General features: G+C 39.4%; 1 protein-coding gene across 9 annotated transcripts in view; it reads left to right on the top strand.

Annotated features, from left to right (window-relative positions):
* The window catches only part of DPY19L3 (dpy-19 like C-mannosyltransferase 3), a 69,658-nt gene that overhangs the window by 21,134 nt on the left and 33,651 nt on the right, over nt 1-14,873 (top strand). For 7 of the 9 annotated variants that reach the window (XM_025425253.3, XM_025425250.3, XM_035712149.2 and 4 more), the window contains 5 exons: nt 3,773-3,863; nt 6,795-6,916; nt 7,644-7,789; nt 9,787-9,910; nt 10,454-10,588. In XM_025425253.3, coding sequence (XP_025281038.1) covers nt 3,773-3,863; nt 6,795-6,916; nt 7,644-7,789; nt 9,787-9,910; nt 10,454-10,588 — 618 coding nt within the window. Of the gene's footprint in view, nt 1-3,772; nt 3,864-6,794; nt 6,917-7,643; nt 7,790-9,786; nt 9,911-10,453; nt 10,589-14,873 lie in introns of those variants that run through there. The other 2 variants (XM_049096049.1, XM_035712160.2) reach the window with 2 other exon arrangements.

Here is a 14,873-nt window from a genome sequence, read left to right as displayed (position 1 = left end):
GTTCAGTTGTCCCTGCGTTGATCTGGCCTTACCCCCTCACCTGCAAGATCACAGCACCACCCGTCCCTCGCCACCCCCTTCTCTGCCTTCTCATATTCGGCTGTCTGCTAAACAAGCAAATTCATCCCTCGCTTCTACATTATAAATTCTGTGAAGACAGAGATTTGTGTTTCTTTTGTTCCCTGCTGGGTCTCCTAGCAGGAGAATGCTTGTCACTTTTTGGTCATTATCTATCTGTTGCATGAATGAATGAATGAATGAATGAATGGGAAGATAGAGGAAACAGACCAATGAGAAGCACAGAATCCACTGGGGCTGGGTTAATAGTTCAGGCAAAAGGCTCTTCCTTCCTTCTAATTGATAGAAGGAAGGTTATGGTTTGTTATGGTTTGTTGTTCTTTCCTTGAATTGTCATTTTCCTTTTTAAAAAATGCATTATTCCTTCTCATTGAAACATAAACCTCTTGGGATCAAAGACCGAAGTTTCACACCTTTGATTCCCCAGCAAATAGATGTTGAGTGATAAGGAAAGATCATTCTCATTTGGCTAAAAAAGCACTCCTGTCACTCAGTTTTTACCAATCTTGTACAATTTACGGTAGTATTTTCACTGTTATTGTCACATTTGCTTGGTATCACAGACTGCATATCTTCTCACTGAATGCTCTTGCTAAGTAAGCAGAGACTCTTTAGAATAAAGAGGGTGAACCCGTGAAGCGGGGACTGTGGTGGTACCAGGACTGGTGGTGGCTTCTGCGCGAGCCCAGTGGGTGCACGGTCTCTTCAGCAGCCGTCTAACCTCCCACACGCTGCTTGGCAGCTCTCACCCATCAAGGCATTAATCAACTCTAGGGCAAGAATCATTCCATTCCAACAGATGGACAGGAATCTAACCAGACCATAAAACACGTACGCGCCATAAATGTGTTTGCTAAGGGCATGATTCCCAGTACAAAGCTTCAAGAACAGCTGTCTTATCGTGAGCCACTGTTCCTTGGTGAGATGATTTGTTACCTAATTCTGAGACGGATTACATGTATAAAGTTAATCTTTCCATGGCTTCCCCGCCACCAGCAGCCTAGTTATTTTGGGTGAAGCTTTTGTAAACAGAAGTTACTTACATGAGGTTTAAAAAAAAAGTAATGAGAGGTTTCCTTTGGCGGTTTTGATGTCATTTGTCTACAAGGGGTTGTTATGTTTTGTGTGTTTCTAGGGGATGCAAATTATTAATTGTGAGCAGTCATTTTTTTTATAACGCTTTTTCCTTTTAGTACTTCTGTTAATGCACTATATAAACTACTACTTAAATATAACTACTTACTTTTTAGCTGTACAGTTCCGTAAAGACACAATGCTTTCATCTATTTCTTTCTGTCATTATCTTCAGAAGAGATGTTTTCATTCTCCCAACATTGCTTTCCCTGTGGAACCGATGCAAATTAAAATATGAAGTATTTGTTCATTTTGCATTCTTTAGAGGGTAACTTCTATTGGTGTACATTTTCACTGGCACAATCCACCAGGCAAAGTATAAATTGCTGTAAAACTGGAAAAGTGTTTGAATGAGTAAAGCAGATGTTCTCTTAGCATGAAGCAGATGTAAAACTTGCAAGTGTCTGTCTAATAAAGTATAGCATTTGGTTCCATACAGCTGGTGCCAAGATTACCAATTAATCATGTTTGAATGCTTTTTTACTAATTAGGACCCCCTCTGTTCTTTACACATTCTGGGTATATTAAAGAGAGGGGTGGAGCACCAAAGCTTTCTACCTTTGTACCTTTTATTCCCCATCTTTATGAGGTCAGTCTTCTTTTATCCTTAGAACTGTGTTGGATATGAAGCCCCCCTTCATGTGAATGATTGATCTGGCTCTCTAGTTTGATTTGGGGATACGGGTTTGACATTAGAATATTCCATTGAAGACGGCCATACTTTGAACACTTTAAGGCAGCTGGAGAGAAGAAAAGGAATGTAATTAGACTTAATGGGTTTTTTTTTTTTCCTTATTTGCATGAACAAAAGCTAACATTTGCTCAGTTAACGTCTATTCACAGCCTCTGTGGCTACTTGACCAAGTAGGAGTGGGAACATTGTAGAAGCAAGTGATACCAGTTTAGTTTTATGTTATGAAAAGCATTAGAGCAGTTTTTCTCAAAAATTAAAGATGAATGGATTAACATGACTGTTAAGAATTGCCTTTACCACTGTGAAAGATACAGCACAAAACAGTAGCAAATGCAAAAGCTAAAAGAGCCCTGTTGCTGTATGTTGTTCTTTTTATTAGCAAGCGTGCTAATGAAAGTAAACCTCAGAACCTGGCTGGGCCTTTCTTCCATGTTTGATTTCCCCAAGATAAGCCTGCTCCCCATGGAAGGCAGCTCATTATGTAAGGTTTGCTACTCTGCTCCTCCCTCCGGGTTTAAAAAAAAAAAAAAAAAAAAGAGTTAACAATGATAAAACAGAAGTTTGTTTCTCAAGGTCAATAATTGGGTATTTATACTCAAATAACCGAGTACTTCTTCAGTGCTTCATTCATGAGTCAACTCACAGTACTTTTTTTTTTAAAGGAAAGGAGAAATATTTAAACAGTAGAAGCAATACATGAAATAATTTCAGGCCTGAAGGTAAATAGCATGAGTGGTTCTTTTCATGAAATGTTTATTACAGTTTGAAAAATAGTTGGAGGTAGGAAAAATAACAAAGGTATGTTAAAAGAAGCGTATCCCCTAGAACATACTGTGTTTCGTGTTTTATCATCTTCCCCCAGTAAGGTTGGGTTTATGGAAGCGGGATCTGCTATGGTAGGAAAAACAGAGATGGAAATACACATTAGACAGTGCGTGCCAGATTCTAGAGCCTGGCTTTTTGAACACTGGTGTAAAAGAATCTGTAATGACAGAAATGATCATTTTCATTCATTTATACTGTTTTGTAAGTATATGAAATACAGTATCTAAGAATATTAATATGATTATTCCAGAATGTCTTCCCCATCCTCACCACCAATTGCCTCCAGATTTAGTTAATGATTTAACTTTTAAATTTCATAAAAGCGTCTTAACAACCAAATTGACTAGTGGCTGTCACTTTAAATTTTCAGTTCTTCTAAAATTGAATACTTACTTAAAAGTAGTTTAATATTTCTTGTATCCATTTGCCTACAGGAGCACCTTTCTGCGAGATGACCCTTGTCAATATAAAATTCACATGTAAAAGGTCTGCCCCATTTCACTAAGAATACCTTACAGTCTTAGAATAAACCAAATTATTAATCTTATATAATACCATTAGCTTTCAGGTAGGTGTCTAATGCAATTATAGTTCTTTTCATTTGGAAGTTTTTTTTATACTGTCCCTATTTTGATTCTCACTAGTATTACATAAGACTGGTGGCATTTTTTAAGTTTTAATTTGTGCGAAATAAAAGAAGATCGCTAACTGTGAAACATCAGCGTAAATGGAACTAGTTGTCTCCATTTTGTAAAACGGTTTGTTATGGAAAAATCTTAAACATCCACATAAGTAGAGAGAATCACATAATATAAACTCCTATAAATCCCATCCAGCGATGACCAGCCTCCTATTGTTTTGGATGGCCAAGATTTCGTAAGACTATGTTTTGAGAGGTTTTTGGGTTTTTTTTTTTTTTCCTTTGAAGTTGTAGTTCTGGATCCTGTTTCTGCTGTGACAATAGATGTTTTAAAAAAACAAAAAACAAAACAAAACACAAAACGAGGTCATGTAAACCCAGTAGACCTAACTTTATTTCAGGAAGTGGAGCGAGAAATCTCATTCAGAACAGAATGTGGACTGTATTACTCCTACTACAAGCAAATGCTGCAGGCTCCAACGCTCATGCAAGGTAATTACAGCAAAGAGCTTTGCAGGGACCTGCTTCGTCCTTCTCAGTTATTTCCGCCAAGCCTACTTGTGCACTAAAGCATCTCAAATGCTTTATAGAACTTGTGTACTTTGTCTTTAAATTCGTGTAGTGTTTCCTGCTAACATAACCAACGTTTTGCTCTGGAAGAAGTTCTCCAAGACCTCCCGTAACTCCCCTCCAGGCAACTCCATCCCCAAACTCATCTGTTGGCAATTTCTTGGTTTTGCTGCTGATTTTTTTCACGGTCGTTTGGAAGAGGTCTTCGCAAGGGAAAAGAGTATTGTCTAAAAACAGGAGGCACTTTGGTCAAACAAAAATTACAGTTGTCCTCGGTGTCCCCATCCGGTCCTTTATTTGGCAGTTGCCACTTTCCCATTTTCACTGCTTGTGAGTGGTTTAGAGCCCATACGTCACCTTTACCTTGAGTCTGCTGATAGAAGCCCCAGAAAGGATCTCTCCTACTTCCTGTGTGCTTGCTGTGCTCCACACGAGCACACATGACAGAGACATTTGCTAGGTTTTGCTTGGATTCGGATACGTTTTTGGCAAGAATCCGTCATGGGTGATGTTTTGCACTTCTAATTCTATCACAGTGGGAGACATGAAATGTTGGTTATCTTTCTTTTTGCACCAGAAGTATTAATCAGTTGGTTCCTGTGTAGATAGCCAGGCTCCCCCGTAATAAGGTTAATTACCCCTCAGCCTGTCACTTAATGGTCTTAGCAGCCGTTGATGCTTATTGCCTCTGTCCCTTATATCAGTAGTTACAAAAGTGACCTTCTGCCTCCCTCTTGTATTTGTCAGCTGGAACTCTGTTATTTAAGAAACCTTTTTCTCCTCAATTGTGTGATGACCCTGAGGAACGATTTATACAACAAAGACAGGATAGATGTTGATTTTCTTTCCCCAGACAGCTGATCCTCATTATTCACGAAGTCCATATTTGCAAATTCACTTACTCGCTAAAATCTGCTTATAACCCCAGAACCCGTGTTTGCGGTGCTCTTGTGGTCATTCCCAGGCTTGTGCAGAGCAGCGAAACTGGTAGGCACTTGACTTGCATGTTCCCAGCTGAGGTGGGACAAGGTGATGCACTGCCGTCTCGTTTGAACTCTCATTCTACAGTGTCCTTTTCCCAGTCTACCTAGGGCCATGGTTTGTACATTTTTGTGCTTTTGGTTGGTGATCCTGGCAGCTTCAGATGGCTCCCAGCATAGCGCTAAAGTGCTGTCTGGAGTTCCCAAGTGCACGCAGGCTGTGAAGAGGGCATTCAGAGAAAACACATGTGTTAGATAAGCTTTGTTCAGGCACGAGTTAGAGTGCTGTTGGCCATGTGTTCGGCGCTAATGAATCACTAATACGTATTAAAGAAGGTGCCTTTAAACAGAAACATGTAACTCAAGGTCTTGTGTCGATCAGTTGATGAAAATGCATGACCAGAGGTGCATAAGAACAAAACCCTGTATTTCCTACAGGGCTCAGTATTGCTAATTCAGTGTTCACTTCAACTTTATGGAACATAACTACTGAGAGCAACGAGTCAAACTTGTTTTAATATAGTTTTTATATATAAAAATGTTTTTGAGATCCAGATAAAGTCCACACAATGCAATTGTTTGCTTGCTTTCCCCCTTTATTCTTTTCTTTCTTTCTCTCTCTCTCTCTTTCTTTGTTTCAAGGTTTTATTTTTAAATCTCTACACACACCCCCATGAGGCTCGAACTCACACCTTCAAAATCAAGAGTTGCATGTTCTGTCAACCGAGCCAGCCAGGCCCCCCTTGCTGTTTCTTTTAATCTATAGATTTCTTTCCATATTTTTTCTTGTAATTTTTTGTTGAAAACACAGATTTATTTGTCTGACAGTTTTTTACTTTCTGGATATTGCTGGAGCACCATGGTGTCATTTCATGATTCTCTGTTGCCTGCATCTCCTATTAATTGGTAATTAGATCTAGAGGCTTGCTCAGGTCTAGGTTCTGTTTTAGCAAGAGTCCTTCCTGCATGGTGATGTACACTTCCACACTGGGGGCACATGATGTGTACTATCTCTTTTAGGGTTGAGACTGATCCATTAATAAGTTCTCAATTAGCCTTTCACCTGATGGGTTAGCACCATTGGTGATCATTACCTAAATCTGTTAATTTCATAAGGACTATAAAAAAGAGGATGTTGTCAGATTTCTTAATTTCCTTTCCAAGCTGAGAGGTGAGAAATGGTATCAATGTAGTTTTAATTTGCACTTCCAGTAGGAGCGAAGTTGAGTATCTTTTCATATGTATAAGGACTGTACGTATATTTTCTTCTATGAACTGTCTCTTCAAACCTTCTACTAATTAGTTTAGCTTGGTTACAGAGGCACATGACCTCAGTGTAGCAACGGAATTCTATAAAAACAGGTTTATTTCTTGCTTTTATTATCCAGCCCCTATTTGGAACCTGCTGTTGTCCTGACAGAGGGAAAAGGCCACACTGAAGGGTGGAAACAGGCATTATGTTTTGGTAAAAGATGTCACATCCTCTCACGTGCCATTGGTCAGACAAGTCAAATGGCCAAACCCATAGGCTACTTATAGCCCCAAAAGGGATAGTTATAGGTCTCATGGCAAGAGGGCAGAGTGGGGATATAAAATCCTCTTGACCTAAATTTCTGTAGAAGAGCACATGGGTGTTTTTTATATCGTACATACTCAAGCTACAATTCACTTATGTTTGTATAAACATGTAAATGTCCATCTAGTATACAGTAAGCTCCTTGAGGGTGGAACCATGTTTTTTGCTCACCATTCTATCCCCAGTGCATAGCACATTCTCTGGCACACACTAAAGAATCTGTTAATAGTTTTAAATGAACGAGTAATTTATAATTGTTTTTTCCTGATTTTTCAAATATCAACCTTTCAACCTTAGGTTTTCATGGCTTAATATATGATAACAAAACTGAGTCTATGAGGACAATTAACCTTCTTCAGCGAATGAATATTTACCAAGAAGTTTTTCTCAGTATTTTATATAGAGTTCTGCCCATACAGGTATGTTGTATTCTGTGACACTGAATTGTTAATATCACATGAAAGTCAAAATCTGCTATTATAAAGTTGAAACCTTCACGTATGTTATTCTGGTCTTGAACTGGCTTGGTAGAAAAGCAACAAAATCCTAATTTTCTCCAGATGTGTTGTGAACTTTGTTTTTTATTTATGTTTTTATAAGATTTTTTTTGTGTGTAGATGCCTCCGGGCCAATGATACGTGTGTGCAGTCTAGAGGCTGATAGGTATTTTCATTTAGAAACGTGTAATCATGCCTCCCTTATCTTTGAAATTAAAAAATTGGAAATTAGCAAATCACAATGACCACTTCATGTAAATAAGCCAGTACTGGACAAAGTTAAATGTAAACCTTGTCTAAAGAATGAAGCCAGAGTCTTCAAGAGCTTCCTTCCCTCTTCTACTCTCATAGTAGGAAGAAAGCCTGCTAGCACACTTTTGCATAGAAAGGACTGATGTAGGCTTATTGCTGGTAATTAACACCCAGTTCCTAAATATTAAATTTCCACTGTCCTATTTTTAAAAAGTTTTTTAAAGTAGACTCCACACACAAGATGGGGCTTGAACTCTCGACCCTGAGATTAAGAGTCACGTGATCTTAGCAACTGAGCCAGCCAGGCGCCCCTCCACTGTCATACTTTTTAAGTGACAATGAAAAGGTAATTAAGGGTTCCATAACAAATGTTTTTTTTTATTGTTCCTTTTTACAGAAATATTTAGAGCCAGTTTATTTTTATATTTACACCTTGTTTGGACTGCAGGCCATCTATGTCACAGCCCTTTACGTCACCAGCTGGCTCCTCAGTGGTACGTGGCTGTCAGGGCTCCTAGCGGCTTTCTGGTATGTCACAAATAGGTGAGTTGGAATCCGTATTCCCCCTTCCCTTTCTAAGATGTAAGTTACAGTGAAGATGCTTTATTTCCAGTTCTGAGGAATTGGTTCCGCCACATTTGTCTGTATGAGAGTGTTCTCTCTCTGGTTTCCCCAGCCGTGTTTATTTGTCTTATTTAGCAATGTAGATAGTCCTACTTGTATATTTATTTCCAGCCGAGGAACAGAACATTGAATTACAAGTCAAGACAATCATCGTAATAATTCCATTCCTGTTACCAATTTGACATGTGATCATTATGTCTCCGGCCACCTAGCTCCACATGGTATCTTTACTATCAATCTTGATAGGGTTGTGTGGGGCTCGTAGTTAACAAAGCATAAAGCACTATACAAATGCAAGGAAGTTCTTCTATTACTTAGGTGATATCTATGATTCTAAATACTAGAGCATAAAATAGCATTTTTTAAAAGATTCTATTGATTTATTTGAGAGAGTGAGAGCCTGGGAGGGGAGAGGAGCAGAGGGAGAAAGAGAAGCAGGCTCCCTGCTGAGCTGGGAGCTCAACATGGGGCCAGAACCTGGGATCATGACCTGAGCCAAAGGCAAACATTTAACAGACTGAGCCACCCAGGTGGCCCAAAATAGTGGTTTGTGTTTTTTTAAACATAGGATACGTTGAATTATTGACCCACATACAGGAGCAACACAACATTGAGTAGCACTAAGTTCTAAACATTCAACACTAAGTTCTAAATTGATTTTATTTTATAATCCTAAGCAAACTACTTTTTATTATGACCTAATTGAGTGCTTACTGCTAACCACTTTCCAAAATGATTTTTGGGTTTTTTTTTGTTTGTTTTTGGTTTTGGTTTTTCAAAGATTTTATTTATTTATTCATGAGACAGAGAGAGAGAGAGGCACAAACACAGGCAGAGGGAGAAGCAGGCTCCATGCAGGGAGCCCAAAACGGCACTCGATCCTGGGTCCCCAGAACCACGCCCTGGGTTGAAGGTGGCGCTAAACTGCTGAGCCACCGGGGCTGCCCCAATCCAAAATGTTTTTTTTATATATTCTTTTAACAATCCTATAGGATAGATATTATAACCACTGTAGAGATGACTAATTTTTAATAGAATATTTTATTTATTTATTTGAGAGAGAGAGTGTGAACAGCAGGAGGGCAGGGGGAAAAGCAGACTCTCTGCTGAGCCAGGAGCCCAGTGCAGGGCTCCATCCCAGGACCCTGAGCCAAAGACAGATGTGCAACTGACTGAGCCACCCAGGCACTCCAGAATGATGATGAAATTAAAGCTTAAAAAGTTAAGTTTTATATACATACGTTCACACACACACACTCACCCAGCTAAGTCTCAGTCAGAAATCAGAGTATGAAAACACCATTATGCTGCCTCTTAACATTTTTGTATATTATTATTGCTAAGAGTACATGAAAGCCAAATTTGTTGTTCTATTAGGAGGAAGTAGAAGACATCTATTGAATACCTCATCTGTGTGGGGATGCTTCTTGGTACTGAGTGGACAAAGGTGAAAACTTAGCTCTACTTGACCATCTTGTTGGTTCACATTCCAAACGGACAAGAAGCTTTTACAAATTATTCCCAGTGACAAATTTAATATTCAGATTTAAGCACCAAAGAACTAGAGAGAGGGAGAACGTGACAGGCTGCCAGTTTGCACTAATGAACTTGAAAAAAAAAAAGCTCGAGGCAGCTAGGAATAAGTGCATATTCCTGGGTCTTGGAGTCACCCTACCATGGCTTGGAGCCCAGTCCTACTCCTTAGCTAGCTGTGTACCTGTGAACAGTTTCCTTAAATTTTCTCAGTGCAATTTGATGTTACAGGAATGATAACAGTAAGGAGAAATCCTTATTGTTGAGAACTGATAACCGGAATCTAAGCATATTTAATGTCCTGTATCTTTCATCTTAGGAAATCTTTTCAGGTAATGGTAGCAAAAATTACTCCTTTGGCCATTTGTGTTTTCTCTGTGCAGAATAGATACTACAAGAGTTGAGTTTACCATCCCACTGAGGGAGAATTGGGCTCTACCATTCTTTGCAATTCAGATAGCAGCAATTACATATTTCCTGCGACCAAACTTACAGCCTCTTTCTGAAGTAAGTTTTTACGATACTTCGTATATTTTTTAATTCTCCAGTTTTGTTGAGGAAGCTTCAGAAAATGTGATGTGCATGGTGTCTCAGCGCATGTGAATAGTTCTTATTCCGTGACCGACTTTTTAACTTGAGTTAAATTAAGTTTTCCCTTTCTGAGCCCTTTCCTACTTTGCAAAGAAAATGTTTTCATTTTTGATGTTAAAAATGTACTCTACATAATGTGCCCTCAAATAGTTGCAGCAAACCCACACACAATTTCTGCAGAACTGTCAGAATCCTTAAGCCATTGCCCTTGAGATGTGATTTGGTGCATTATCGCTTCCATAATACTGTGGAGTACACATACCTTATGTGAATATTTATATGCCCAGTGTCACTTTAGGATATTTAGAGCTTAAATAACAAATGCAAGGGTTTTCAGAGCAACAGTTTATGGTTTTTCTATTTGGTTTATAGAGATATTGGCTGCTCTTGAGAGAACTTGTCTGCAGGGCTCTTTATTACTAGAGACGTGGAAATTATACAAAGGTTTTCTTTTTACAGAGGCTGACACTTCTTGCCATTTTCATATCAACTTTTCTCTTTAGTCTGACATGGCAATTTAATCAATTTATGATGCTGATGCAAGCATTAGTGCTCTTCACACTGGACTCCTTGGACATGCTGCCAGCAGTGAAGGTAAGCTTTGCTTTCTGCTCGTTCAAGATAGTCGTTGTTTAGTGTTTTATATCACAGAATGAGTTCAAAATGTGCACACGTGAACAATAAAGTTGAAGCAGCTTCTTAGCCGTAATGTAAATATGCTGTGGTCAATTGAAGTTGAATAATCTGTGCAGCCTCTCTGACCACCTTAACTTTTATTCTGTTTATTTTACATTAAAAGATGGATTTATCTGGAGCACAAATGTCTAGATCAGTTGTCCTTTACAGAGATGATTTAGATTTTAAAGTGTAAGATGGCTCTTATAAAATGTCTTACAATGTATTGCCTTGGTCCCGCAAGGAAATCAGTGGGTACATAGCACCTTTCTGTGGTACTGTATAAAATCTTCATAGTGACATTTATCAAGTGTGAGATGGGAATTCCTCTTGCCTGACCAAAGGCCACACAGGGAGCCGTTGTTTGTCTTACAGTGTGTGACAGCCATGTGTGCTGCTGTCATTTAATGGCAAAGTATTTTTCACGTGCAGCAACGTGTTTTAATGTATTGTGTATGTTTTAAAAATTGTTCATTGTAACTATTCTTAAGTAACCGTAATGTATTTCCCAGTATAATAAAATATTCTCTCTAATTCTGAGGCAGCAAGACAGTTGAATGCAAAAGAATCGCATTCATTTATTCCATGTCAAAAGAGATACAACAGTCTTTAGAGAGAGTGACTGAATCTGAATTAGGAAACATTGAAGTCCACCAGCGAGTGGACATTGTCCATCTGCTGGGTAGTGGGGAGGCACGACAGAGCAGTGGCACCTGTGTGAGACATCGTGTGTGTGCTCCAGCATGGGAAATAAGGATGTGGACCACTAGACCAATTAGATGTCTAATTCCTAGTAATAATAAGCGCTAGAAGTCCAAGAAGGTTCTTTTTAGGCTAGAAAGTGGGAGGCTCCAGCTGGGCCACAAATAAGAAGAGTGGAATTTGGATGGAGTGTTGTGGGGAAGATCTGAAGGTAAAATGAAGGAAAGCAAGTAGTTAGTAGTTAGAGCAAACTAATGTGTGTGTCGTGTGTGGGTGTGTGTGAAGTGCATATATAGGATACTAAATGATGGTAGGAGAGCTCCAGGTGCCTCAGAAAGCCTTGTGTACAAATGAAGCGATGTCTGTTTAGATTTGCTTTTCCTGTTTTGGAATCTCTTCGTAGCTTGGTCATGGGGACGGGGAGCCTAGATGCCTTTGTATTTCTCCATGGCATGCACTCCTGAGCCAGTTGGTCTCCCTTTCTCTCTTTGTATGTAATAGAACGTTTCCTCCCTTTCTACCAAGTACTTTCAAAAGAGTTCTGTACATTTTCACATAAAAAATAAATGTTGAGACATTTTGAAAACAAATATGTAACATTTTTCTGCAGCATGATTTCACAGAAAAGCTGGAAATGTGTTTTCCTTCTCACTGACACTTTCACCTCTAGAGATTTAGCCTAAGGAAATAATCAAACATGTTTGTTTTAGTTGTACTGTAATAAGAAAAAGCTAGCTGGAAACCACCTAAGTCAATAGCAATAGGGTATTGTTAAATAAATATGGTTTATTAGTGTAACAGTATTCTTTTACCTCTCTCTTTTTAAAAAGTAAAACACATATGGGGCAGGTGGGTGGCCCAGTCAGTTAAGTGTGGGACTCTTAATTTCAGCTCCGGTCATGATCTCAGGGTCGTGGGGTCGAGCCCCACCTTGGGCTCTGCCCTCAGCATGGAGTCTACTTGTCCTTCTCCCTCTGCTCCTCCCCCTGCTTGCTCACTCTTTCTTGCTCTCTCTCTCTCTCTCTCAAATAAATAAAATATTTTTAAAAACCATAAAACTAGAAAAAATAAAAATAAAACATATATAGGGAAAGTGAGAAAAGTTTCTGGAAAGATATACAACCAAGTATTAGCAGTAGGCGGACTGTGATTGATATGATTCATGTTCTTAAATTCCTTTTGTCCTTTAAATCTTATGAATTTTTCTTTAATGAACACATATTACTTTTGTTTTCTTTTAAAATAGAAAACAATAAAAGATACTGTTTGGGCACATACAAAACACACAAAACTAACGAATGATACAGGTAATTTCTGTCCTATTCACTTCTACACTTTGTTGAACTTTCCTAGTTGAAACTATGTTAATATTAGTGGTAGTAGTTATAAGTAGCAAAAATTTGAGAGGATCAGTATAATGAAAGAATCCTAAATTGTAAAACCAAGTTGCTACTATTGGATATGGAAATAACCAGCTCTTTGAAGTGTACCTTCTTGGAGCCTTCTTGGAGTTTCTTCATAAATTGGAATCACTGACCTCTAATCATGTCAAATGGGAGAGTCAGAATTGTTGGTATAGAAAAAGGTAATGCAAATTCAGAGTCTGATGTGACAAGAAGTAGTATCCTCTTTAGTACATTTTATCTCTTCACGGGTGATGGAAAATCTCTTACCATCAAAAGCTCAAGTTTCACTTAGAAATGTGTATAGGCTTTTTACATACAGAGCAGAACAGTAGATGGTATTATAAAGCATATACTTTTGCTCCATTAAAGACTAAGAATATGGAAGCTAATGAAGTTTTATTAACCCATTGTGAAAACTGCAAGACACATTAATGATCACTACGTAAGAGGAAATTTTAAAGTACTCCATATGGTTACAGACAAGATGGAGTGAATGTACTGCTCCCTGTTCCTCCCACTTAGTGCAGCTAAAAGCCCTGGACAGTATATATAAAACACACATAAGAAGATTTTGAGTGGGGAAGAAACGAAAGCAGGCTGCTTAGAGCCCTCATGCCCAGGGGAAGAACATGGCAGTGAGGCACTTGGGTTTTCTTTTAGCCTCACATATCCCAGAGAAGGTGCTGGAAAAGTCAGCAACCAGGAAACACCAATGGACTCCATCAGAAGGCCCAAGAAAAACAAAAGGACTGGGAAAAGGGAGGCAGGGCATCTCTAGCAAGATAGAAAACATTTGGACATTAACTGCAGTACTTCAGGCAAACAGCACAGAAAAAACTGCAGCTTCACTCCCACCTCCATCAGCAGGAGGTCAGTGGGGAGCTAGACTTCTACCCTCACCCACCTGTAACAAGGTTCTCCCCTTCTGCTAGGGCTCTGTCAGACGGAGTTGGCTAGGGAGGCAGCACTTTCACCATCTCCCAGAAGCATCAGTGAAGGCCATGTGGAGAACCTTCAGCCCTCATCCAGTGGTAATGAGATATCCCTTTCCCTGCCCGACAGGATGGTGTCAGAAAAGACCAACAGGGACAGCTGGGGGGGGGGGGCGGGGGGCTCAGTGGTTGAGCATCTGCCTTTGGCTTAGGGTGTGGGCCCAGAGTCCGAGATCGAGTCCCACACCGGGCTCCCTTTAAGGAGCCTGCTTCTCCCTCTGCCTATGTCTGTGTGTCTCTCTTTAATAAATAAATAAAATATTTGAGAGAGAGAGAAAGAAGGAAGGAAGGGAAAGAAAAGAAAGAAAGAAAAAAGAACCAACAGGGAAGCTGGGGTTCTAACCACCATTCAGAAGTAACAAGACTCCCTCTCTCCCTTCACCCTCCCTACCCCACACTGTGTCAACGAAGTCCATGCGAAGAGCAGTAATGTGGCATCCCTTCCCTTCTCAGCCAGGATGGTATCAGCAGAAACCTTGTAGAGCACCTAAACTTTCACCATCTCCTGGCAATGAGGCATTCCTCTCCCTGGTCTCCCAAAAGTCAGTGGGGGCCAAGTGGAAAACCCAGACATCTAACCCCATCTGGAAATAATGGAGCAGCATCCTTCTTCCCCCACTGTCGTAGCGCTGGTATGGTATCAGAGGAGGCCTACTGACACAGAAATTTAAAAAAGATCCAGAGTCCCATAACATAATACAGTGCAATTGAAGATTACTTCTTATACTAAGAACCAGGAAAATCTCTGTTGAGTGAAAAGAGACAATCAACAGATGCCAATACCAACACACAGAAGTTGGATTATCTGATGAGGAATTGAAAGCAGCCATTATAAAAATTTTTCACCAATTACAAACACACTTGAAACAAATGAAAAACAAATTCTCAACAAACACACAGAAGCTAAAAATAAGGAGCAAATGGAAATTTTAGAGCTAAAAAACTCTGATAATGACAATTAAAAACTCAATAGATGGGCTCAACAGAGGAATGGAGTGGTCAGAAAAAAGAACCAGTGAGCTTGAAGATGGAACAATTCAGAAATTACCTAACTTGAACAAGAGAAAACAGACTGGAAAAAAAAAAAAAAAAACCTCAGGGACC

Source organism: Canis lupus, chromosome 1 (genome assembly GCF_003254725.2).
Source record: "Canis lupus dingo isolate Sandy chromosome 1, ASM325472v2, whole genome shotgun sequence".
NCBI lineage: Eukaryota > Metazoa > Chordata > Mammalia > Carnivora > Canidae > Canis > Canis lupus.
Note: the sequence above shows the minus strand (reverse complement) of the source record. Positions and strands in the feature narration are given on the sequence as shown.